At 39.0% G+C, this 24754-nt stretch overlaps 1 protein-coding gene and 1 long non-coding RNA gene across 2 annotated transcripts; one reads left to right on the top strand and one right to left on the bottom strand.

Moving 5' to 3' along the window:
* Window positions 1-1025: 1025 nt before the first annotated feature.
* znf703 (zinc finger protein 703) lies at window positions 1026-4829 on the top strand. The gene is made up of 2 exons (XM_048187486.1): window positions 1026-1748; window positions 2518-4829. The coding sequence occupies exons 1-2, from the start codon at window positions 1491-1493 to the stop codon at window positions 4039-4041; spliced, it is 1782 nt and encodes a 593-aa protein (XP_048043443.1). The 5' UTR covers window positions 1026-1490; the 3' UTR covers window positions 4042-4829.
* A 1447-nt stretch (window positions 4830-6276) lies between these two features.
* LOC125266639 lies at window positions 6277-23864 on the bottom strand. Its single transcript, XR_007184521.1, has 3 exons — window positions 23471-23864; window positions 22745-22842; window positions 6277-6978 (listed from the first exon to the last, which is right to left on the bottom strand). It is a non-coding gene; the product is annotated as an uncharacterized LOC125266639 (long non-coding RNA).
* Window positions 23865-24754: the final 890 nt, after the last annotated feature.

Below are 24754 nucleotides of genomic sequence, written 5' to 3'. Positions count from 1 at the left end.
TCAATGATTAAGCCAATTCATTGCATAATTAAGTTAGCTAAATTACTTCAATGGCAAAGTAACATGGGATAATGCAATAAAGTTATTAACATTCCAGAACTGCAGGCGCACACATTAGGCATGTGCTGTTATTATGTATGAATGTATTACTCAGTATCATTTGACTTGTTTGACCTAAAAAAAGAAACTGCTATCACAATCTCAGCTTTTCCTTTTAATACAACCATCTACTATTAAGATTGTAAGGTAACCCTAACTAAATTTGAATTATGTTTTTAAGCATGAAATACATTTTACATCCTATAAATACATTTTGGACCTTATGCAAAGACAAATTGCTGTACTATTAATGTGATTTTGAAATAGACAAAATATGTCTGAATGAGTCTACTTATGAATAACTATTAATGTGTGAATCACTGTCAACATTATAAAGAATCTGTCTTATTATTTAAAAGTAACTAGAATGTGTCTCTAGTACTTAAAATGAGTAATCCAACTGACTATTCCAATACTTTCTGTATACATTACTTTACAAGTACTGATTATCAGATAATTTGATAATATGAATCAATGTATAACCACAGATCCACATTGAATTAAACGTCAAAAATAAGCAGCTTGTTAAAATTGAACATAATATAAACAACAGGATATATACTAGGAGTGTAGCAAAGAAATAAGCACTAGTGTAAGGTGAAATCTAATGAAAGTTTACTATTGCAATAAAAAAGTAAACACAAAATGGGCTTCCGGAGATACTAGTCAATACTAGATTACTAGTGATTAAAAAATTACAAACAAAACCCTACTTGTGTCAAAATTAGATACAAATTAAATAAATGGTAAAATGGCATGCCACAGTCTCTGCATGTTTTGACATACAACGATCAAGCACTTGGCCAGCGGGTCCGGAGCGAGTCAGAGGAGAGAGGAGGACAATCCCCGCCTCTGTTGTGCCTACCCACTTATTACTAATGCAGACGCAGGCGATTGGACAGCGGCTGAGCGCTTTGAAGTTCTCTCTCAGATCTTCAGTACGAGCAGAGTGTATATGCTTACGGAGGGTGTAGTGCACACACCGGAGCGCACACGGACCAACGGAATGCCGTTATTTGACACGATATTTACCAGTAGTTCTTCTGTGTAGTTTCTTTCTTTTAATTGTACAAGTATACAAGACTTCTCTTATTTCCTAAGTCGTCGTTTGCGCGTAAAGGACTCGCGAGCATTTTGGGGTTTAAGGCAGCACTGATTCGGTGACGGAACGATGTGGAGACGGAGTGTACGTTCTTCATAGAGACTATTACAGCTCTCTTTCTCTGGACTACAGACCGAACTGATGTTTCAACGGGATATTTAACTGTCAGCAGAAGAGGATATAATGTCGTTTGGCTCTTTTTTGAAGACACTGGATATCTCTAAATGAAAACTGAAGGACACCCGCCCCGTCGCTGCCCTCGACAGGTCTCTGATCCGCCCCGATCCAGATGAGCGAACTGCCTCCTGGATTTGCAGTCAGTTCACGGAACCAGCAGACCCTTAAAAGTCGTTACATTAACAACGATAGTTCGCCCACCTGTTTAAGACCACAGACCGTCTCGATCGCCTCACTGCCGTACCGTGATCCCGCGCGTCAGGAAAAAAGGCTGCCTATAAGGATTCTCAAAATGTTGACCGCTCACACAAGTCATATACTTCACCCGGAGTATCTCCAGCCGCTCAGCTCCGCACCAGTGAGCATCGAGGTACGAGTAACTCCCTTCTAATGCAAACGTTTCTTACTTGTTTCTAATTGCATTTATATATAATTTTACTTATATTAAATTACATGTGTTCTTGTCCGAGTTTGTGGGTTTCTATTAAGCAAAAATGTTGTTAGTTTCATTTCATCGACATGACTTGTTTGCATTTGTAACGTGATTTATCGTTTCTCAGCATTATTTTGTATCTGGCGCGCCTCGCTTTAATGATTTATTTCGGAATTCACTGAAAGGATCCGAATGCTATTCAGCGCCTATTTGAAACGTTAGTCCGGATCTGGATAAGGCCGTGTTTCTCTATGAAGACGCATTTTATGGCTTCACATTTCCTAATCGGTACTGACGTGAGGTTTTACCGTACTTTATATTCCACTGTTTATCTACAAGCTTATCTAACATTTTTGTAAGCAAACATTAAGAACTCGATATTCATAAACTACATTGTGCAGTTTTTTTTATTTTTATATATAACGTCTTAAAACACCGCACAATGTACTTTGTGTTTATGGGGTGATAACAAAAGGTATAACAAACATATCCACCTTTTAAAATGTATAAGTTTGCCATGGAAGCATTTTATGATGATGTCATACTTTCGAACCTAATCTAAATATAAACAGAATGATTGCAACATTGGTCACATTCCTTCTCAAAATATTACAATCATTGCAGACGTTCTGTAGAATTGGTATTTTCTGTCTGTTCATGAGAAGAAAATTAAAGTTAACTTAAATGGTATTTTTTGCCCTTATAGCTGGATGCTAAAAAGAGTCCCCTAGCATTGCTGGCCCAGACCTGCTCACAGATCGGAAAACCAGATCCTCCTCCCTCCTCTAAACTGGGATCCCTCTCCTCCAGCAGCCATGGAGACAAGGACGGACGCTCTTCCAGCTCCAGCCTGAAGCCTGGGGAGCATCAGAACCTAGATGACAAGTCCAGCTTTAAGCCTTACTCTAAAACTGGATCAGAATGCCGGAAGGATGGAGCTGGGATGAACAGCTCAGCAGATAAAGCGGGGTTCAGAGTGCCAAATAGCGGTTCTGCAGCTGTGACATGCCCCTCTTTACCTCCGCATGCCCCCTCTCCACAGGCCAGCTCACCTTCTCAGCAGACATCAGGACAGTCACATACACACCGGCAGTCTCAGTCTCCTCTGTCACAGAAAACAGCACATCTACAATCCACCCACATGGACTCCAAAGCTGCAGGTTCAGACACAGGGAACGACAGCAGCAGCAATGGCGGCGATCGCAATGGGAAAAAAGATTCGGACCACAGTAAATCAAGTCTGGACATTGCACAGATCGCCAACTCCAGTCATGCACGTGCTAGTGCGAACTCCAGCAGTGCCAGTTCCTCTAGCAGTCCTCAGCCTGATAATAAGGCTGACCCCCAACCCTCTCAGCCCAGCCTGGGTGCGGGCCACATCGCTCCCGTGTCTCCCTTCAAACCGGGCCACTCTGTTTTTCCCCTCCCGTCCTCCACCATGGGCTACCACGGCTCTATTGTCGGGGCCTATGCCGGCTATCCTTCTCAGTTTGTGCCTGGGTTGGATCCCTCTAAATCTAGTTTAGTTGGCTCTGGGATGGGTGTTCCAGGAAAGCACCCCAGTTCCAGTCCTCTCACAGGGGCCTCGCCTCCCTCTTTCATGCAGGGTTTGTGCAGGGACCCATACTGCCTCACCTACCCCAATGCACCCCATCTTGGGGGCAGCAACTGTTCTTCCTGCGTTCACGATCCGTCATCTGCCCTAAAGTCTGGCTTCCCTCTAATGTATCCCACCCATCACCTCCACTCCCTCCACCCCAGTTCTCTGTCCTCTAGCGCCACCTCGTCTCTGTCCCATCCTCTGTATACTTACGGTTTCATGCTGCCCAATGAAACACTCCCTCATGCCTGTAACTGGGTCTCAGTGGGTGGCCCGTGTGACAAACGCTTCGCCACCTCAGAGGAACTCTTGGCCCATTTGCGTACGCACACGGCTCTGCCAGGTGTGGATGGGAAGCTGCTCTCTGGCTACCCTTCATCTGTCTCCTCTGCTGCTTCCTGCCACCTCCACCTGCCTCCTCCTAACAGCCCAGGAGCCCTTCCCAGTTCCCTCTCCCTGCGTGGATCACCAGGGCTAGGTTTGGCACGGTATCACCCCTACGGAAAGGCACACTTGCCAGGAGCTCCATCCCTTCCTATGCACTCACTCCCAGCCACAGCGCCCTACTATTCTCCCTATGCTCTATACAGCCAGAGACTGGGCTCAGCTTCTGCTCTTGGGTACCAGTGATAAAAAGTCTAAGGACAGTGTAAAGATATTGGCATGAGCTTGCTGGAAAGCACAGGAACATGCAGGATTCCCCTAAAAAGAATGAAGCAAAAAGCACGGGATAGTTATATTCACAATGAGGAATAAAATGCTTTGGATGACTGTTGTTTAATTAATGGTCACTCCAAATTTCCATTAGGTTATTAGGGAACCCTTATGAACTTTAGGTGGAGAGCTAATGAGAATGCAGAACTCAATTTATTTTATCTGATCAATTTTTCTTTTTCTTTTTTTTCAATTTACCAAAAGTGTGTATTTATTTTTCACTTGAGCGCTTGACTTTTTGTTTCTAAGCAACATTTACTGCCAAACTTCAGTCATTATTTTCAGAAAGGAGCAGTATTTTCACAGTAAGAATGTGGTTGCTCCTATCATACACTTTGTAATAATGCAATGTTTGCAACAACGGACTGACATATTGTCTCTCAGACACAAAATCTTTCTTTTAACGTCACTTTCTTTTGTGCATTAGATCTGTGCAACTCGGTCTCTTTATTGGAGAACGGATGAGCATGACTTGGTCAACAGCTACTTTGTTCCTTATGATTTGGCGATTATTTTGTACTTGTACAGTTCAAAGAATAAAATGGAAAGATGTGATATATTTTCTATTGTAGCTGACTCTGCAAGTTGGGGATGGAAGTGGAAAAGGGGAAAAGAATTCAAATAAGAGTACTATGTTGTGATGGCAGCGCTATCCATTTAACAAAGTCTTATTTTGTGTAATAAATGATACTTGATTACATTTATAGATGTGTTGATGTCCCTCGCTTCTCTTTCATGTACGTTTCTTACACTGTTAATAACATGCTCGCTTTCCCATATGTAATTTTGAGCAAAAGTTAGATAACAGTCACACTTTGAAGAATTGTACACACTGACCATTTTCGTAACAGAAACACAAACAAAAATTTTTTTATAATATAATTAGACCTTTCATAGAAGCACATTTGAACATTCTTAAAAAAAAAAAAAAAGCATTGCGCCTTAACTTGAGCAACTAAATCTTTGACTTTAGCTTTCTACACTACTGACAGCTTTGTTCCCTATTAGTTTAAGCTATTAACACAAAATAAGGTCCTCTGTCTGTTTACTGTTCTGCTCTTAATGTGAAAGTGCAGTGTTAGTCACTGCTGCTTGTTTGTGCCTCTGCAGCATTGTGTAAAGAGCTGCCTCAGCACAAGGGAGTATTGGGTCTTAAATACAGCTCAATGATAGCCTGGTAATAACCCATGGGAGCCATGCACTCACTCCCAGTGCACTCTGATGGATTGCCTTGCTACACAAAGGGCAAAAGATGACAATGGGAGGCTGTTAATAGAGAAATATTTATCAAATGCTTGACATGACCCCCAGGAGTGCAGTCCCCATTGTTTGACCTGAGTGTGTTGTGTCCTATGGTTTAGAAAGTCTTGCTTAATGCTGTGCTACAAAGAGGGTCAAGATTCAATATTGTTGATGTGATTGCGTGGCTAAGTTAGGATTAATGTCTCATACATAAGCGGCCAGAGTGTACAACTCTTCCTCAGACCCATTTTCCTGAAACAGAATGAGTCGAGATGCCGTTAAGCGCTAGGATGAGCCAAACGCACACACATTTACACGTACACACACAGATTCTCAGTTCATTAGCACTTCAGACAGGAGAGGACGCAGCACAGGTGTCACTTGACAGGGCCATTAAATGAATAGATCACTCCACTGCCTCTGTTAACTCTGGCAATCCAGCAAGGACACAGCATAAGGTTCCTCTTATGGGAAACCAGGAGGTCAAGACTAGAGGAGGAAGAGCTGAGATGAGAATAAACAATTGCGGTAAACGTTTCTTAGTTCCTAATACCCAACTCTAAATTTTAGTAAGACAAAACATAGGCCTACTAATAGTAAACAGTCTACCAGAATGATGTATTCACAGCACAGAATGATGCATAAACTGCAGCAGAGAGCATCTAAACTGAAGTATTGCATTTTGTTGACATAAAGAGATGTTCGGAGTTAAAAGTAAGGTTCAGCGCCAAGAGCCTATTTTAGAAATGGTCTTGAATGACTTCCTGTGAGACTCAGAGAGGAAGTTATTTAATGGAGTTACGGAGTATTTGGGCACAGCCCAAGAGAATTAAAAACTTCATGACATGGATAACGTTGCCCCTACTGGTAAAGAAATGCAACTGCAATGAACAAAAAGAAATCATTGAATTTAGTCAGCAATTTGTTTTATTTTGAACAAATGAGAATACACAAAATGTTCTGGGCATGTAAATACGCAGGGTTTTGATGAAGAATGAGAAAAAAGAGATCAAATATTAGTTAAAGCCAGTACAGCAAGGTTAAACGGAGGGGAGGACATTTTACGTTTTGTCCGAAGGTGAGAGATTAATCCTGCCATCACTCCTTTCCCACTCGTTCATCACATTCCTGCTCTATCCTTTTCTCAGTCTTTCTCCTCATCAATCTCTCCCTGCCATCTATCTTTCTCTCCCTCGTCTCCCGGGCTCCAGCTGAGTCAATATGCAGTCACTCTGTTTCTGTCGCCTGCTTGTGGAGGGGAGGGGAGCTGGATGGATGTGTGGGTGGGGGTGTGGAGTTAATTTAGTCCCTGACCAGTGTCTTCTCAGCAGGGCTACACCTGTTTGATTGATCTCTTTCTCCCTTTCTCTGCTGTCCCACTGGGCTTAGAATGGAGGTTGGGGGGCAAGACCCCCCCTCCTTCCCAATGTGTCCAGTCAACTACTGAGGAGAGAAAGAGTGTGTGTGAGAAAGGGAGAGAGCTGCAGCCCATCACAGCAGTGTCCCGGGCAGGCAGCCCGGCAGCCCTAGTGATTAATGACGACAGGGTGTGGAGCTGCTCCTCAATTAGCCGCCAAGTCCACAGCAACTCACGAGCCTGACAGCCCCAACCTGAAAAAGAATGAGAGAGGGAGAGAGTTAGATCACCCCTCCCTCACCCACTCTTTTTCTTGGGCTGTCTCTCTCTGTTTAGATCTTGTCTCTTGTCTCTCTTCACCTACACCCTCTTTCTCCCCTGGCTTCTCTCCTGTTACTTTCTTGTTGTCTCTTTGATTATGTTAGCCTAATGTAGACTCTCTCTCTCCCTTCACAAACTTCCATATACATTACACTCTGTTAATTACCGCATGAGTACTCTGATGACTGTTTGTCACGGTGATACAGACCAGACCGCTCTCTTTCTCACACACACTCACACTCCTCGAGCTCATAAAGCAATCAATCACACAACTGCTTCTGCTCCATGACTAAAAAAATCCATTGAGGACTTTCCACGGGACTCTTAATCACATCAACCACATCACAAAATACCACTCCATCGGCCAGCAACAACAACAAAAATTGTGGCGGTGCGCACCTCTGCCCAGTGATCTCTTAGCCATTCCCATTTGTCTAGCAAAACCGTGTGCATGTGTGACGACAGCCTGACAACGCAGGCAAATGAGTGTGTTGCAATTATGGCTAACCACTAATAACGAATTCCACCACTACAGCTGGATTCCATTTGCAAACGCACTGGGGGAGCGCGGCACCGATGTCACGAACATTGTGCGCATGAAAAATCGTGCCTTGGCACCGGAATGGTGGGGTTAAGATTGATTCCGAGTCATGCCCGGAGTGACAGCACCTTTTCCTGCTCTGCTTAGGAAAATGTTTCTGCTACCTCATGCTTCCTCTATAATGTGTTTCCTCTATAATACGTATTTAAGATTTTCTTATGCTCACCAAGGCTGCATTTATTTGATCAAAAATACAGTAAAAAGAGTAATATTGTGAACTATTATTACAATTTACAATACTACATTTTCTACTTGAATATTCATACAATTTCTTCATTGTCAACGATAATAATTATAATCATTCTAATATGCTGATTTGGTGCTCAAGAAATAATCCTTATTTTCAATATAGAAAACAGTTGTGCTGCTTATTTTTGTGGACAATGTGACATTATTTTCCGGATTCTTTGATGAATAGAAAGTTCAAAAGAACAGCATTTATTTGAAAAGAAATTTCTTCGAAAGTGTTTACTGTCACTTTTGATCAATTTGATGCATGTTTCTTCAAAATAAATCTTACACAAAGTGGCAGATATACACATTTAAGTTTTTCATGTCTGAGAAAATAAAAGACCAAACATATTGATATATCCAAATTTCTTTCCAATAAAGTGAGAATGAGAATAACAAGCCATTTCTTAACTTAGAAAATCTTTTATAGATCTTTTATATGAATCTGAACCGTTATATAACTAGGAATTCGTCCTATTAAGAATTAAAATTGTCATAAAATTTCTAAAGGCCTCTATAATATATTCTGCAGCATGATGCAGTGACATCTGCTGGGGAATGTTTTCAGTTTCTATTATGTAATTACTTTGATTCATTAGATATCATAATTACACATTATGTTCATACTGTGCTTTGTGTGCACTTCAGTGTCAGTATATATATAAATAGTGTATATAATCAGCATATAATTCAAACTGACCACATTAATCCAGAATAATGTGCTTTAATAAAATGACTAGCATGTCATTTGTGAACATCACTATGAGGACGTGTGGAATATGGAGAGCTTTGTAACTGTTTATTTTACCTGCTGCCCTCAGCCTCAAGCTTGGCATAACATTGTCACAATGTTTAAATACTGCTGTCATGTGCAGTCCAGGTTTAAGTGGACTATATGACATCATTTATAAACTTCCAATGGGCAATGTTAGGTGCGACCATGACACAACGATGTGTTAAACCCAAAGGTCAACTAATCCATTAAACACCATGCATTAAGCTGCCGCCTGACACGCTCTGGGCAGAAAAGAATCAGGGATGTTCAGATAAAGTTGTACAACAGACTCTTTTTTACTCTGCACATACAAACATAGTACTACTATTAAAGGTTAAATAAGTGTCCTTGCATTCAAAACCGAAGGGCACACAAAGGTATAGACATCTGTCAGGTCTTGTTTAATGAAATATACAGAGATAAAAGCGCTCTTGTCAACACCCTTCCATTTTTCTTCATAATGTGACAACCCTGTACATACCACACGGCTCTGAAACTTTTACCCAAGGCCTCAAGTCACCAGATTTTCCTTCCGCCTCTGTCAGGATATTTTATGGACCGTCAATGTGTGTACGTGTGTGTGTGTGTGGTAGTGAGCGTACACCACAGAACAGCCAAGTTAATGTTATGAGAAGCGGCAGGGGTTTCTTAAGTAAGAGCAAAAGTTTTCCAGAGCAATGTGATTATTTTTACTGACTCAACGCCCCCCTCCCTTTTAGCAGGGGTGATGGTAACCACTCGGTCTCCTTGCCCTCTCTGTCTTGGCGGTAAGCTAACCCAGCTGTTCTCAATGCCATTTTGGGGAGAGGAAAAACCGAAGGCAGGAGAGAGCAAGAAAGAACGAGAGCGAGAGAGAGAAGCTGGCAGGGAGGGGAACAGACCTGATTATCCAAATACAGTCATTAAAGGGGAAATGTGTTTTTCAAACTGTCAAGATGATTAATGAGGGAGAGCAAATCCTCACAAATGCTCTTGTTTAGTCTAACTGGCAGACATGATCCTGGCCACTGATTAATGGCAGTGCTGGTGCGTGAGGCCACCGTGAGGTGAGATGAGTGGGTGGGTGGGGGTAGGTGTTAGGTAGTGGAAGGACGTGTAGTGTGGCAGAGCGATAGAACGTCACAGGATGTTACAGAGAGAGAGTGGGAGAGAGACAAGAGAAAGCACACAAGTCAACACAACAGCAGTTTTATCTTCGGCACTTTTTAGAGGTTTAATGAGTTTAAACAACAAGGCTGCATGGCTTCACCTCACAAAAATGCTCATTAGATGTTTTTGGCCAAACTTGCGGCGCTTGAACAAATACCAAGCATGATTTATGGCATAAATAACCGTGGTAATAATTATAGTATACAACAGACTTGCAGTGAAGTAACAGTCATTAGCGTAAGAAGAAAAGCAGATCCTGTCAGCGCTAAAGGGATCTCTGTATTGTTTTGATGTAGTCAAATCATATGGAACACCTTAAAGGGATAGTTCACCCTAAAATGAAAATTCGGGTTTTGTTCTAAAGCAGTATGCCATTATTTCTTATTCGCATCAAGTTTTAAAAAGATGCAACAGTATCACACAATGATCCCATGCAACACGTGTCTTGTATGGCACATGTTCTGGGGGTATACGACAGGGTTTGGTGAAAAACAAACTGAAATTTAATGTATTACTTAATTTTAATGTATTCATAGCCTTTTGGCTTCTGTGCACGAGACTCTATTAGCGCCACAGTTCACTCCGACTTTCCAGAAAAAGCACACAAGTTGTGAGAAATCAAGATTAATAAATACACAACATGAAATAAAATGCCTAGAAATCCCCAAAAAAGTACCCGTGTTCTTTTTTCACTGAGTTGAATGTGTCCAGACCGGAACTCCGTTTGTCAGATGACAGTCACAATGAATGTGATAACTTCCTGTTGCAACAAACTCATAGATTGTATTTCATGTTGCGTTTTTCTTAGTACCTGTGTGCTGTGTTCTGGGTGTGTCAGAGTGAACTGCTGTAATAACAGTGTCACGAACGCGTACGTCACATGGCCGTGCACAGAAGACCAACGGCCAAGGTCAGGATTTTACATTAATACATTACATTTTGGTATATTTTTTTACCAAACCCTATCGTATACCCCCAAAACACTTGGAATTAAGGGTGTCAAATCCAAATCGACCAAAATTAAGTCACAATCTCAAACTTCGAATTAAAAAATGGAATCGTCGATGTTGCCACGCCCCCACGTCACGTCCGGTTGCTTGCCAAGCGGAGAAAAACACGTGTTGAAGTGCTGCGAGTCAACCTCCTCTAACAGCCACTCAAAAGATAGCATGGCAACTGCAGATGCAGGAGACCCACCGACAGAGCTCGAACCCCCTCCTCTTTCACTGAAGTCGCTGGTGTGAAAGTATTTTGGATTTCCAGTGAGTTATGTTGACAACGTTCACGTTGTCAACAAAAAAAACAACAGTTTGAGTTTGCAAGCTATGCTATGTGCATGTACCATATTCTCTCACTGGCAGCACGACTAACATGGCAGGGCATCTCTCCAGGCACCACAAAAACATAGATTTATCTGTTAAACCAACAACTACACAAACTACTCTTCCATCTTCATTTGGAATTAAACTTCCAAGCAACTCAATTCATGCAAATGCAATTACGCGTGCGTTAGGAGTGTTCAAAGCCGCAGACATGCGACCTTATTCGGTGGTGGAAAACGCCGGTTTTAGGCATTTAATTAGCGTGCTAGAACCACGCTACGAAATCCCAAGTAGAACGCATCTCACAGCTACGGTGATTCCCTCCATGTACAATAATGTAAAAGAGAAAGTTATTAAAGGTCTGAGCAGCGCACATTTAGTTGCCTTGACTACAGATTACTGGATATTAGATATTAGATATCAGATATTATATTGCATAAAAGTCTAATCTGAAAAATGGCATAGCAACCTGTGCTTTAAAAAAAATATATGTAAAAATCGAGAATCGAATCGAACCGTGACCTTAGAATCGAAAATGTAATTGAATCGAGGATTTGGAGAATCGTGACACCCCTACTTGGAATAAAAGCCTAAATTCAAACTGATCATCATATAAAGCATCCGTCTCTTCAGAAAATCTGGACTAAACCACTCAATTCATATGGATTAGTTTTACGATCCCTTTATGAACTCTTTGAAGCGTCAAAGTGTCAGTTGCATAGCAGTCAATGGAGGGACAGAAAGCTCTCAGATTTCATCAAAAACATCTTCATTTGTGTTCCAAAGATGAACAAAAGTCTTACAGGTTTGGAACGACATGAGGGTGAGTAATTAATGACAGAATTTTCATTTTTGGGTAAACTAACCCTTTAACACTGTTTGTTAGAGACTTTGAGTGTGTGTTGTCCTGGTAAACCCTGCGTTGTGGGGAAAAGAGATTCTAAACATTACAGAATGATGTTTTGAAAATGTAAAAATGCAGAAAGTTTTCTGTGAGGGTTGTTTTTAGGGGTAGGATTAGGGGGTATACAGTTTGTATAGTATAAAAATAATTATGTCTATGGAAAGTCCCCATGAAACATGGAAACCAGGGATGTGACGGTGAGGACATTTTCCCACTGGTTAATGGACGTGTGACAACACCGGTAATACTTGTATCACCAGGTGGAGTGACGTTTGAGTTTTTCCTTCTTTTGCTCCCGTACGGCTGCACAGGCATTCATAACCAGTTCATGGTCAGTTTTTTCTTCATTCAAGTTGAGCTTCACGCACTCTGCGCCAGTTGACAAGCATTGTTATGAATGCCTGTGCGGCCATGTGCATTTTACTTTCGAATTAGCACCAATTCGGGGGCGGCAATTGCTAGAATGGTGGGTTTATTATTATTATTATTAATGAAAAACACAACTAGAAAAACACAACTAACCCTTAGCAGTTTCCCTATTAGCATTGGGTTTAAATCTTAAATATTGCCAACTAGACGCTTTTATATTTCGCTTATCTTTTACGTTTAGCAATCTTCCGCCATCATCTTGTCAGTCAGCTCCTCACTCTTGTGATAAATGAAATCTGACTCCTGCTGTTGGTCTGTGCTGCGACTCTTGTTCAGCTCACACTGCCTTGAGCAGATACAGTTTTTATTTGTAGTGTCTGTTTTCTAACTGAACTAAATGAAATTTTATTACTATAAAAAATCAAAACGACTAACACCAACTATCGCAGCAAGCCTAATGGAAACCTGTGTGTGTGTGTGTGTGTGTGTGTGTGTGTGTGTGTGCGTGTGTGTGTCAGACAGCTGACCTTAGAAGTGACTGATTTTCCTCCTGGCAGGAGCTAAAGTGCTGACACCTGACTATTTTACTTTGCTGACCTTAAAGAGTGGTGGTTACAACATGCACACACATACTCATACACTCATAGCTCAGGCAAACTCACTGCTACTGGTTAAGATTTCTATGGCATAATGGCACAGAGCACACATTCATTAGCCATTGTCTCATTGACAGTATTGGAAACCAATTGGTCTGCAAGCTATTCATCAGGAAAGCAGACAGGCTAACAATTTGTCTGTGCTGGGAGTGGGAGGTCGTCTTTAGACTCAGTGGTTACAGTTTTTTTAAACCACATGTGAGAGGAAAATTAGCTTTCCACTAACCTACTAGTGTTGTATCATCTTCTTTTGTCCCACATCCAACTGACCACTGCATCATTACTCAATATTTTTTAGAATACTCTGAAAATTACATGTAAATATCTTAACATAATAGGGATGCACTGAAAATTAAACATTTTCAAAAATGTTGGCACAAATAAGCTGAAAATTATTTTAATTAACCAGCCATTAACCGACAAAGGGCTGATATGAGAAGTCTATGCTAATTTGTCTAAATACATAAAAAAATAAATTAAAAAAAAAGTCAAATTAAGTAATTAAATGATAAAGTTAAATTAGGCATAAAACATTACAATGTAGAGTATGGATATTTGGATAAATTAATATATTTATATTTCCTAAAGATTACATTACAGTGCTATATTTAATATTTCAGTGAGCATTAGATGACAGCAAAGGTATGATCTAAATGTAAAAATAGAGGGAATGAGCATGCACAATTAATTGTCTAATATTAAATAATTTTATAAACATTTTTATATGTATCCAATTTCCATTAACATGCCAAAAAATAAAAGTATACAGGACAATAATCAATATGGAGCCAATATACCTTAAACATACCATTCAAGCCAATGGTTTAGAGTTATATCTGTTGGGTCAGAATCCTGATGTAGTGGTTAGGACATATGGCTATGGTGCTGTTGTGGGTGATTCAGGTTTGAGCCCAGCCTGTTCTGATCTCTGATTCTCAATGCTTAATGAAGAAATGTAAATGGTTTTAATTAATTCTCAGCATACAGACATTAATGCAAGAAAAAATGTGTATACTCAATAGAAAGCCCCAATTATTTGTAAAAACACCCACTACAAATCTTGAGCAGCAGGAAACTTAACTTTTAACAACTACCGGCTGTTTTTATTTTCACCTTGTAATTATTTCAGTTTTTTAGGCTGCATGGTCTCCTTATGACCTCTCTTTTCTCTTATTCACTTCCACTCCCTTTACATTAAAATGGCTAACAGCTGTGAACTTCTCTTAAAGGTGCCCTAGAATCAAAAATTGAATTTATCTTGGCATAGTTGAATAACAAGAGTTCAGTACATGGACTGTTACGTAACAGTCGGGATCATTAATATGTACGCCCCCAATATTTGCATATATGCCAGCCCACGTTCGAGCATTAGACAAGGAAAGGCAGTATTAACGTCTGGATCTGTGCACAGACAAGGTAAGCAAGCAAGAACAATAGCGAAAAACATGATCCATGATAACATGATATTTTTAGTGATATTTGTAAATTGTTCTAAATCTAAATGTTTTGTTAGCATGTTGCTAATGTACTGTTAAATTAAGTTAAAGTTACCATCGTTTCTTATTGTATTCACGGAGACAAGAGCCGTCGCTATTTTCATTTTTTAAACACTTGCAGTCTGTATAATTCATAAACACAACTTCATTCTTTATAAATCTCTCCAACAGTGTAGCATTAGCCGTAAGACACGGAGCACAGCCTCAAACTCATAGAGAATCAAATGTAAACATCAAAATAAATACTTTACTCACATGATTCGATGTATGCACACAGCATGCATGACGAACATCTTGTAAAGATCCATTTGAGGGTTATATTAGCTGTGTGAACTTTGTAAATGCGCTGTAATATAGTCGAGAGCTCGTGTGGCAGGGAGCACGCGATTTAGAGGGGCGGTGCGCTGAAAAAATCAGTGTATAGTTAATGATGCCCCAAAATAGGCAGTTAAAAAAATTAATTAAAAAAAATCTATGGGGTATTTTGAGCTGAAACTTAACAGACACATTCAGGAGACACCTTAGACTTATATTACATCTTGTGAAAAAGCATTCTTGGGCACCTTTAACATGACAGAATGTGAGGCTGCGCATCTCTCCTTCCCTTCATCACCATCATCATGTTTTGCTCTCTGTTCCTCTCCCTCAAACCACACATGCCACAAACACGCATAATCTACCTTTGTATATCTTAATACCGTATAGCGCAGTACAGCCCTATGGAAGACACTGAACATACTGATGCAGAAGAAAGAGTATAAGCAATATACAATATACTATATACTATACAACATTCATTAATCTGGCTAGTAATACACACACTAAACAGATTCTATCAGTCAGACCTATAAGTAGATGATGGCAAGAAGAACCTAAGCATGCTAAATTACCAGCAATCAGTATAAATGATGACATGAAAAATTAGAGAAGAAAAGGGAGAGTTAACCAGTGGTCCCAAACTCTCTAAGAGATATCTAGATGAACATATCCCTCGATATGTTTGTGAGAAGATAAATCATGTCAGAGAGGGAGAATGACGAGAAGAAAAAGCTCAGGGAGAGAAAACAGGCAGGATGGGAGGGAGTTAATGGAGGGCACGGGTGGGAAGGCTGGGTGGAGAAGTCAATGTTTCTGAAGTGCTGAGAGTAGGACAGCTGTGTATGTGTGTGTGCGTGAGGAGGCCCTAGAAGCAAGTTCTGTTTGTGTGTGTCAGAGGGAGTAGTGATTAATGACCCACAGGCCTTGTTTCTCTTGCTTCCTTCCTCAGCAGCGATGTCACACACACACCATCACATGTCAGCCTAATGGACACGGGCAGACAGTGGCGGGAGCTGCCTATTGCTCCGGACTCACACGCACATTAAGAACATGCATGCGTGTCAAAAACCCAATGTTTTTATTTAAGGAAAAACAAAACAAAAAGTCACCGCACGATTCGAGTCTGCGGTGTTCATTTTGTGCGCTGATTATGTGCGAGAAAGAAAGAAAAGAACAGGAGAGAAAGATGTTGTGCGTCAGAGAAAAAGGAGAATGTGCGGCTGAGAGAAAGAGAGAGAAGTCAGTGTTTGCATGTGTGCCGGTTCCCAGCCCTGTCAGTGAGCTGTCAGAGTGTGATTTATGGTTGTGAGACTCACAGCAGTCCTTGCTGCCAGTTCAGTATTGTTACAACTGACATCTAATGAGGCCAGACGTGCTTTCAAGCACAGCACTTAACACAGGCCTCCATCTCCACCAGTCACAGGCCCTCTTTTCTCCTCCTCTCTCACTCCCATTTATTTTCTGCATCTGGGGTGGCAGACCAAGGAAAGGAGGAAAGACACGGTCTTGCTGCGAGAGCTTACAAAACGGAGAACACAGATGAAGCTGCAGTCAGCAAGCTTTTTTCCCCGTCTCTACCCCTCCCCCTTATACAAGCCTGCACAATAGCAAATTAAAGTAGAGCGAACCTTTATATACTGATGACTTTGCTTTGAAAGGCAATATCTCACCGTTTTTCTACGCCATTCAATTTTTCAACTCCGCTCCGATGCTTAGTAATTGTTTGGAGGATAGTCGGCGCTCTGGTCTAATCATATTGGTGGCTGTGTCATTTTGAAAGGGAGGAGGAGTAATGCTGGATGAGAGCTCCTTGGCTTTGACTTTTTCCTGATCTTGGGTTTCTGCTCTGCTCCTCTTCGGGCTGCTAGCTTAGTCAGGACCCCTCGCAGTAATCATAAACAGAGCCGCTGGCAGCGGCACCCGCGTACTGCGCTCCCTCCCTACGCCCCCTGCTCCGGTTCCTTGTCAGACGTGATTAATGGCACACGGGCCCGGTGCGCTTTGCGTTGCCAGTTTCAGCGATGTTCCCTTGATACTTAATGAAGTCTGACAAACTTCTTTTCCCTCATTGTGTTCCAGTTATTTTTCCCCGCTCCATTTAAGAGAAGCCCAATGTAGCTAAATTTGCCACCGCCGCACAAAAGCACAGGTCAGAGTTTTCATATTTATTGCGCAGTCAAGGAGCACAGCCTATAACACCGCTGGCAACGTCGGCTGTTTCTCAGGCAGCTCGTGTTGTTGTTCATACTTCAGGTTTGAGTAGTTTTGATTGCAGTCATTAGACTTTCCACAACTTTAGTTCCAAGAACTAAAGGTCGCAGCGGCCTACAGGACAAGGTCTGTGGTGTCTCAAACACATGCACTGATTTTACTTACTGCCATCCAGTGGAAGATGTACAGTACCAAAAACATTATGTATTACAATTTACGTCAGGGACTTCATAAAAAGGTTTGGAAGAGAAAACAATCCTAATAATACAACAGTACAAAAATAAAACAGAAATATTACAAAAACATAAGAATAAATAATGTGTAATGCACTTAACTTTTCTAAATTGATATGGTCCAAAAGCGGGAAAAAATAGCCTGTTAATGCAACGATGACCAACTTTTTATGCTCACAAAAAGTCCGCAAATCAGCCCATATTGGTAAAATTGGTGAAAATGGATGGACAGATTACAAAGAAAACAACTTACACACTCAGATATGACCACTTTCAGTCACGCCCAATCAAAAATGTGAACAAGGCATTTTTAGAAATCACATAACTCATTTTAATTTAAGATGAATGTAATAATACACACCAAATAGCAGTTACAAATAAAAACTTACTTACTGTATATTATTTTTGTAATTATTTTTGAATTTAAGCACAAAAAAACAATGCATAAACAAATAATAGATTTTGATGCGACTTTCTTTTAATAAATATGTCAATAATTAAAAAATAATAATTAATACAAATATTATTATAAACAAAAAAATCATAGTATTACACTAATCCATCTAAACATCAAAATAAAATGGAGCATTATTTTACATTAACCATTTCATTTAAAAGCTGTGAATCAAAATTAACAAAAAAAAGCTTGCACACACATATCTTTAGCCTTCTGCATCGCAAACTACACAATGATTTGAAATTTAAATTGATTCGAAGGCAATCTAAACAACATTAATTACTATGGAAAGGAAATGCAAACCATGTTGTTGAGGGTTGTGTGCATAAAAAACAGCAGCATGGATAAAAGAGAAAGTAAACTTAAAAGTTTATAATTGTGCCAATTTAACAGAACACTATAGGTTTGAAAGAATGATATTTAAAATAAAGAGAGAGAAACCTAAAGCTAATGAAGCCACTGTGTTGTTTTGGTGCTTTTCTGACTCTAAAGCATTTTGTCTCTGCAGTGAAGAATGCACTCTGTACCAACAGGGGGCTCTGTTGTTGCAATTTAAAAAGCAAAGCAAGTCAATAAATGGCTGCATCCAAAATCGGATACTTACTACTATATAGTAGGTGAAAAACAGTATGTGACAACAGTAGTTTGTCCGAATTCACAGTACTCATAAAAGAGTAGGCAAAAAAGTACCCGGATGACTGAGTACTTCTGACGAGATTCTGAAGTGTACATATCCCATGAGCCCATGGGAGAGGATTTGTGAATGGCAGTGAAGTAGGTCACATGATAATAACAACATGGCGAATATAGTATGTATGGATTACACTGACTATGCAAATTTATATTATATAGAACATCATTTTTTTAGTGGTTGCAAAGAAAGTACTTATTCAAAATAAGCCAATGCAGCCAATGATCAACTGTACATGCTAAAAGGTGCTGCAGCATTTTCAACTTGGTAGTGAGGAAGTGCAAAATACTAAATGTTAGTAGTTCATTGTCATGCAAAGGGAATTTTTATTCTGCAGTGACACATTTCTGCCCACCACACTGGTAAGCTGTGTCTTGTATACTAATGACATGTTTGATCATGTAAATCAAAGAGCCTACACTTGGTTTACTAAGAAACTCGTTACATGGTGAATATATCTGAGCAGAAGACTAGCCACCAGCCTACTAAACTGTATTAAAGCACAATACTGAAGGCTAACAAACATGTAAACATTTGTTTCCATTAATGTAGTGAACAGTAGCTTGGTCTGCAGTTAGCAGTCTCCTGCCTTTTTGGAGACCCCTTTGTTGCAGTTATGAGATATATCACAAATGTGAGAAATAAAGTCACAACTGCGAGATATGAAGTTGCAATTATGAGCATGAAAACACAATATTCATAATATACTGTAAAAGAGAGAGTACTACAACTATACAGCATCAAAGCTGCAATATGGTCTTCAGAGGAAGGGCCAGGAATAGAAATCATTTCTCACATCATTTATGTCACATTGTGGAAATAGTCACTGGCAAACATTCAAGTGATGAACGACTAACCATGTCAGTCTTTTTTTTTTTTTACCATCCTTACTGAATCAGGCCCCAATTTTGAAACCCAGCAATGATGGATTGTTTTTATGTTATATTGCAAATATTCAGACAGTCCACTAAAAAACAAAGTGTCACATACAGGGTTGGGTACAATTTAGAATTAAAGAATTCTCTTTTTCAATGTATAAGTTGGAATTTAAATTGAAATGGCATCACCCCACATGAAAAAGGCATTAGAGGAAGTGTAATTTCCTGCATTACAATTCAAAGAAATTCAACAGGCAATGGCATGAACTGTGAAAGTGTTCTTCTGCTCTGGTCCATACAATTATAAAATATAAAAGGTAGTATCGATAAATGAAGTACAAATTACATAAAACTTCTTACAAAAGACATTTCAAACATGTCAAGACATCTTATTCAAAGTTTGTCTTGAAGATCATTTGCTTTCTAGATAAAAATGACACATTTCAGTTCTGTGTTTTTTAATTCCAGCTCATTTTTGTTAAATTAAAATTAGAATTGGAATTCTGCATGTTTGCTACCTCAGAATTTGAATACTTTCTTATAGACTTATATTAACCAGTAGAAAACAAGAAAGTAACAAACACTGTCCACTGTGATGCCATTTATAGGATGTTTAGTAAAGTCTGTACCAGCAGAGGGCGCTCTTGCAACAGATTGATTTTTTTTTTTTTTTTTTTTTTTTTTTGATTATTCAAGTAAATGGAAAAGTGTTCCAAGCTAGTGAACAGGAAATCTCATTTGTTATCAGATATGGGAACTAACTTTAGTGTACAAATTATGAACTGTTATTAAAGGTGCCCTCGAATGAAAAATTTAATTTATCTTGGCATTGTTAAATAACAAGAGTTCAGTACATGGAAATGACATACAGTGAGTCTCCATTGTTTCCTCCTTTTTATATAAATCTAATTTGTTTAAAAGACCTCCGAAGAACAGGCGAATCTCAACATAACACAGACTGTTACGTAACAGTCGGGGTGTACACCCCCAATATTTGCATATGCCAGCCCACGTTTCCAACATTATAAAAGGCATTAGACAAGGGCAGCCAGTATTAACGTCTGGATCTGCACAACCAAATCATCAGACTAGGTAAGCAAGCAAGAACAATAGCGAAAAATGGCAGATGGAGCAATAATATCTGACATGATCCATGATAACATGATATTTTTAGTGATATTTGTAAACTGTCTTTCTAAATGTTTCGTTAGCATGTTGCTAATGTACTGTTAAATGTGTTTAAAGTTACCATCGGTTATTACTGTATTCACGGAGACAAGAGAGCCGTCGCTATTTTCATTTTTAAACACTTGCAGTCTGTATAATGCATAAACACAACTTCATTCTTTATAAATCTCTCCAACAGAGTAGCATTAGCCGTTAGCCACGGAGCACTATCAAACTCATTCAAAATCAAATGTAAACAATATAACAGTATACAATACTCACATAATCCGACGCATGCATGCCGGATGCATGACAAACACTTTGTAAAGATCCATTTTGAGGGTTATATTAGCTGTGTAAACTTTGTTAAGGCACTGTTCAAGGCAAGCGCGAGCTCTGTGGGCGTGGACCACGGGATTTAAAGGGGCCGCAGCATAAAATCGGCGCGTTTATAATGATGCCCCAAAATAGGCAGTTAAAAATCTAATGAAAAAAAAATCTATGGGGTATTTTGATCTGAAACTTCACAGACACATTCAGGGGACACCTTAGACTTATATTACATCTTTTAAAAACATAATCTAGGGCACCTTTAAGAAAAAAATGTATCACTGTACAACATACAATGATACATGCAAATGCCTTCAAGTTCTGCAAATAGGAAAAGTAAATTAACAAAGCGCAGAGGTGTAAAGAGTACCTGAAAACCAACTTGAGTCAAAGTACAGATACCTTGCAGTTAAAATGACTCCATTACAAGTTACAAGTCACCAATTCCAATACGATTTGAGTAATAGTCTTAAAGTATCTGATTTTAACAGTACTTAAGTATTTTACTCGTGCTGAATTTAGGCTTAAAGATGCACTAGTCCTCAACACCTGAGAGACATGCCAGCGAAAATAAGAAACAGTTGATTTGTGAGGAGAGCAATCTCGTTTATTTTCTAAAATTAAAATAAAACTGAAAACCTCGAAATTGCTCTAAATCAAGGTTGACACAACAGCCTTTTAAACATCTACAATCTTTCAAGTCTCAGTTAAGCTCAAGTGCAAAAAAGGCCATTAGTACAACTAATATCCTTCAAAGAGGTCTCGTCAATATAGCGGATAAATAAAATAATGTTAAGTAAAATTAAATAGTCAAAGTCTACTTACACTGGATGTGCTGGTTTCACCAGATATGTCCTCATATCTTTAATCAAACCTCTGAGATTCACAACTACCTGCTAATGCACTCGCATTCACGTAAAGTAGCCTTTTTTGCCAAGTTTGGGTGAGAAAAGGCAAAACGCACAAGATATAGTACCTTAAATGCCCTTATATCGCTTCATTATAGCAGAAACAAAGTGCTGTAGAAAAAGTTAGGTGCCATGCAAAATGTAATGTGTAATTGCATTACTCATCACAAATGTAGTGGAGTAAAAAGTACATTTACTTATTTAAAAATGTAATTAAGCAGAGAGTAAAAGTTGCCCATATCTTTGATACTCAGTAAAACTACTAAGTAGATGAAAAGATACTTAAGTACAGTAACTAATTACATTTACTAAAATACTTTACACCACTAACAAAGCGGTTTTATACAAACATGCACTTTACAGCCAGTCAGGCGCTCTCACTTTAACTCCATTAGCTGCACTCTTTACGTGGTAAACAGCAGAATTCAATATTGAAAATGGATCTAACTCCAGATCATTCCTGAACTCACTGCTGAAATGCATCATGAACAAATGATGTTCAAGACATATAATCAAAGCAAATGCTGTAAGAAATGACTTATGTGACTAATACTTGATAACCATGAAGCTGAAAAAGTCTTAAGCTGGCTGATATTATAACTAGAAGCTGCTTACAACAGCAGTGGAATGGCAAAGCTAAGCACATGATATGCCTCAGAATGACTCTCTAACAGGCACACACAGCATGTACTGACCTCTCATATTTACAGCTCAAACTTCAAAGCCAAGCCAAGTAGCATTGTGTCAATGTCTAGGCACGTACAACCAACAAGTAATGATGATTTTGATTAAAAAAATGATCTAAATTATCTTCGTCATGATGTTCACAGACTTATGACAGCTTTTACACCTTCTGAAGCTAATGTACTTTTCACCAGCTCTGAGTTCAAGGGTGCCTACAGTAGTTTATATTAACTGGGGCACACTAACCCAACAAAATGCAAACGCATGTACATATGTGTAGTGCATACAGTGCATACATTGTACAGTAGGCCTACCTTACCCTTGCTTTCCTTGTTTCATCAGATCTTGATGCATCCATCAACGTTTACATCCCAGTTTGGAACTTTATCCACAGCCTGGCCCTTATGTAACAAGTCTCTGAAAAGGAAAAAAAAAAAAAAAAAAAAATATATATATATATATATATATATATATATATATATATATATATATATATATATACACATACATACATATATATATTTCTTACATACTAACCTCAGCGCCTGAGTGTGTTATATTTTATTGTTGTGCTTCAGGTGTTTACATGCTCTAGATATTTTAATATTTTAAACTTTTTATTTATAAATAATTTGAATCAATTATTATAAATTATATAATCCTGTACAGAAGTAATGTAAACATTTTCAGTGGACAAACAGTTTATGCTATTCCCATACAGAAATGTAATATAGGCCTATATGCATATAGCCGACCTAGCCTATGTTCCTATATCTCGAGTAGTGTTCATATATGTTATAGTGTAAGGCATATACATCCTCAGTATATAAGAAGATATAAGTTTATACCATGTATACAATTCCCATAGTTAAGACCATGTCTCGTTTATATAAGTTTATTAACAAAACACGTATGCACACGTTCGGTATGTTTATATATGATTTTCTATAGGTTTATGCCATACATGAAATACCCATAGTAAAATTAGTATGTAGGCCTACATTTAGATTTGCGTATGGGTTTCACTGACAACAAAATTACTAACCTGTTCTCAACACTCATGACGCTGTTTATGTTTTAATGCAAAAACAGACATATAGTGTCTTTGACAACTGCAGTTATTTTAAAAGCATCAAATGCAACTAAACAAACGCTGACTGGCTTCAGTAACTACGCACTTGATAGAGTCTTCGTGAGAATCATCATCTGGCGTCGTTTACAAGCTCTAGTTCCCGCCAAGAGCGCTTGTGATCGCCTAAGCGTGCGCGCACATGACTTGCGGTCCAACGATTGTTGGATTTATTAGAGTTACGACGTAAGATTTAATAACACTGCAGGCTTATAAGTTTTTCTTTTAACTTGTCATGGCGCATTTAAAACGCGGTGGGAAACGTTTAAAAACATCTAGTCTAGTGCATGTTTACATAGAAAATCCTCGTTGTGGAACACAAAGTGTGAACACAAATGTGTGTTGTGTTCTTTAATTTATTTTTAATTTATTTAAAGATGAAGTGATAATAAAATATAAAAATATAGGGATATCATAATCTTCAAATATTATTAAAGGGTTAGTTCACCCAAAAATGAAAATAATGTCATTTATTACTCACCCTCATGCCATTCCACACCCGTAAGACCTTCGTTAATCTTCGGAACACAAATTAAGATATTTTTGTTGAAATCCGATAGCTCCATGAAGCCTCCATCGCCAGCAATGACATTTTCTCTCTCAATATCCATTAATGTACTAAAAACATATTTAAATCAGTTCATGTGAGTACAGTGGTTCAATATTAATATTAAAGCGACGAGAATATTTTTGGTGTAAAAAAAAAAAAAAAAAACTACTTATATAGTGATGGCCGATATGAAAACACTGCTTCAGGAAGCTTCAGCGCATAATGAATCAGCGTATCGAATCATGATTCGAATCGCCTGTCAAACTCATCAGGTCAAACTGCTGAAATCACCTGACTTTGGCACTCCAAACCGCTGATTCGACACGCTGATTCATAATGCTCCGAAGCTTTCTGAAGCAGTGTTTTGAAATCGGCCATCACTATATAGGTTATTTAGATTTTTTGGTGCACCAAAAGTATTCTTGTCGCTTTATAACATTAATATTGAACCACTGTACTCACATGAACCGATTTAAATATGTTTTTAGTACCTTTATGGATCTTGAGAGAGGAAATGTCATTGCTGGCTATGAAGGCCTCACGGAGCCATCGGAATTCTTAATTTGCGTCCCAAAGAAATATCTAAGAAATAAAATATCTTAATTTGCGTCCCGAAGATTAACGAAGGTCTTATGGGTGTGGAACAGCAT

This window comes from Megalobrama amblycephala, linkage group LG4 (genome assembly GCF_018812025.1).
Source record: "Megalobrama amblycephala isolate DHTTF-2021 linkage group LG4, ASM1881202v1, whole genome shotgun sequence".
In the NCBI taxonomy this organism is placed as follows: domain Eukaryota; kingdom Metazoa; phylum Chordata; class Actinopteri; order Cypriniformes; family Xenocyprididae; genus Megalobrama; species Megalobrama amblycephala.
Note: the sequence above shows the minus strand (reverse complement) of the source record. Positions and strands in the feature narration are given on the sequence as shown.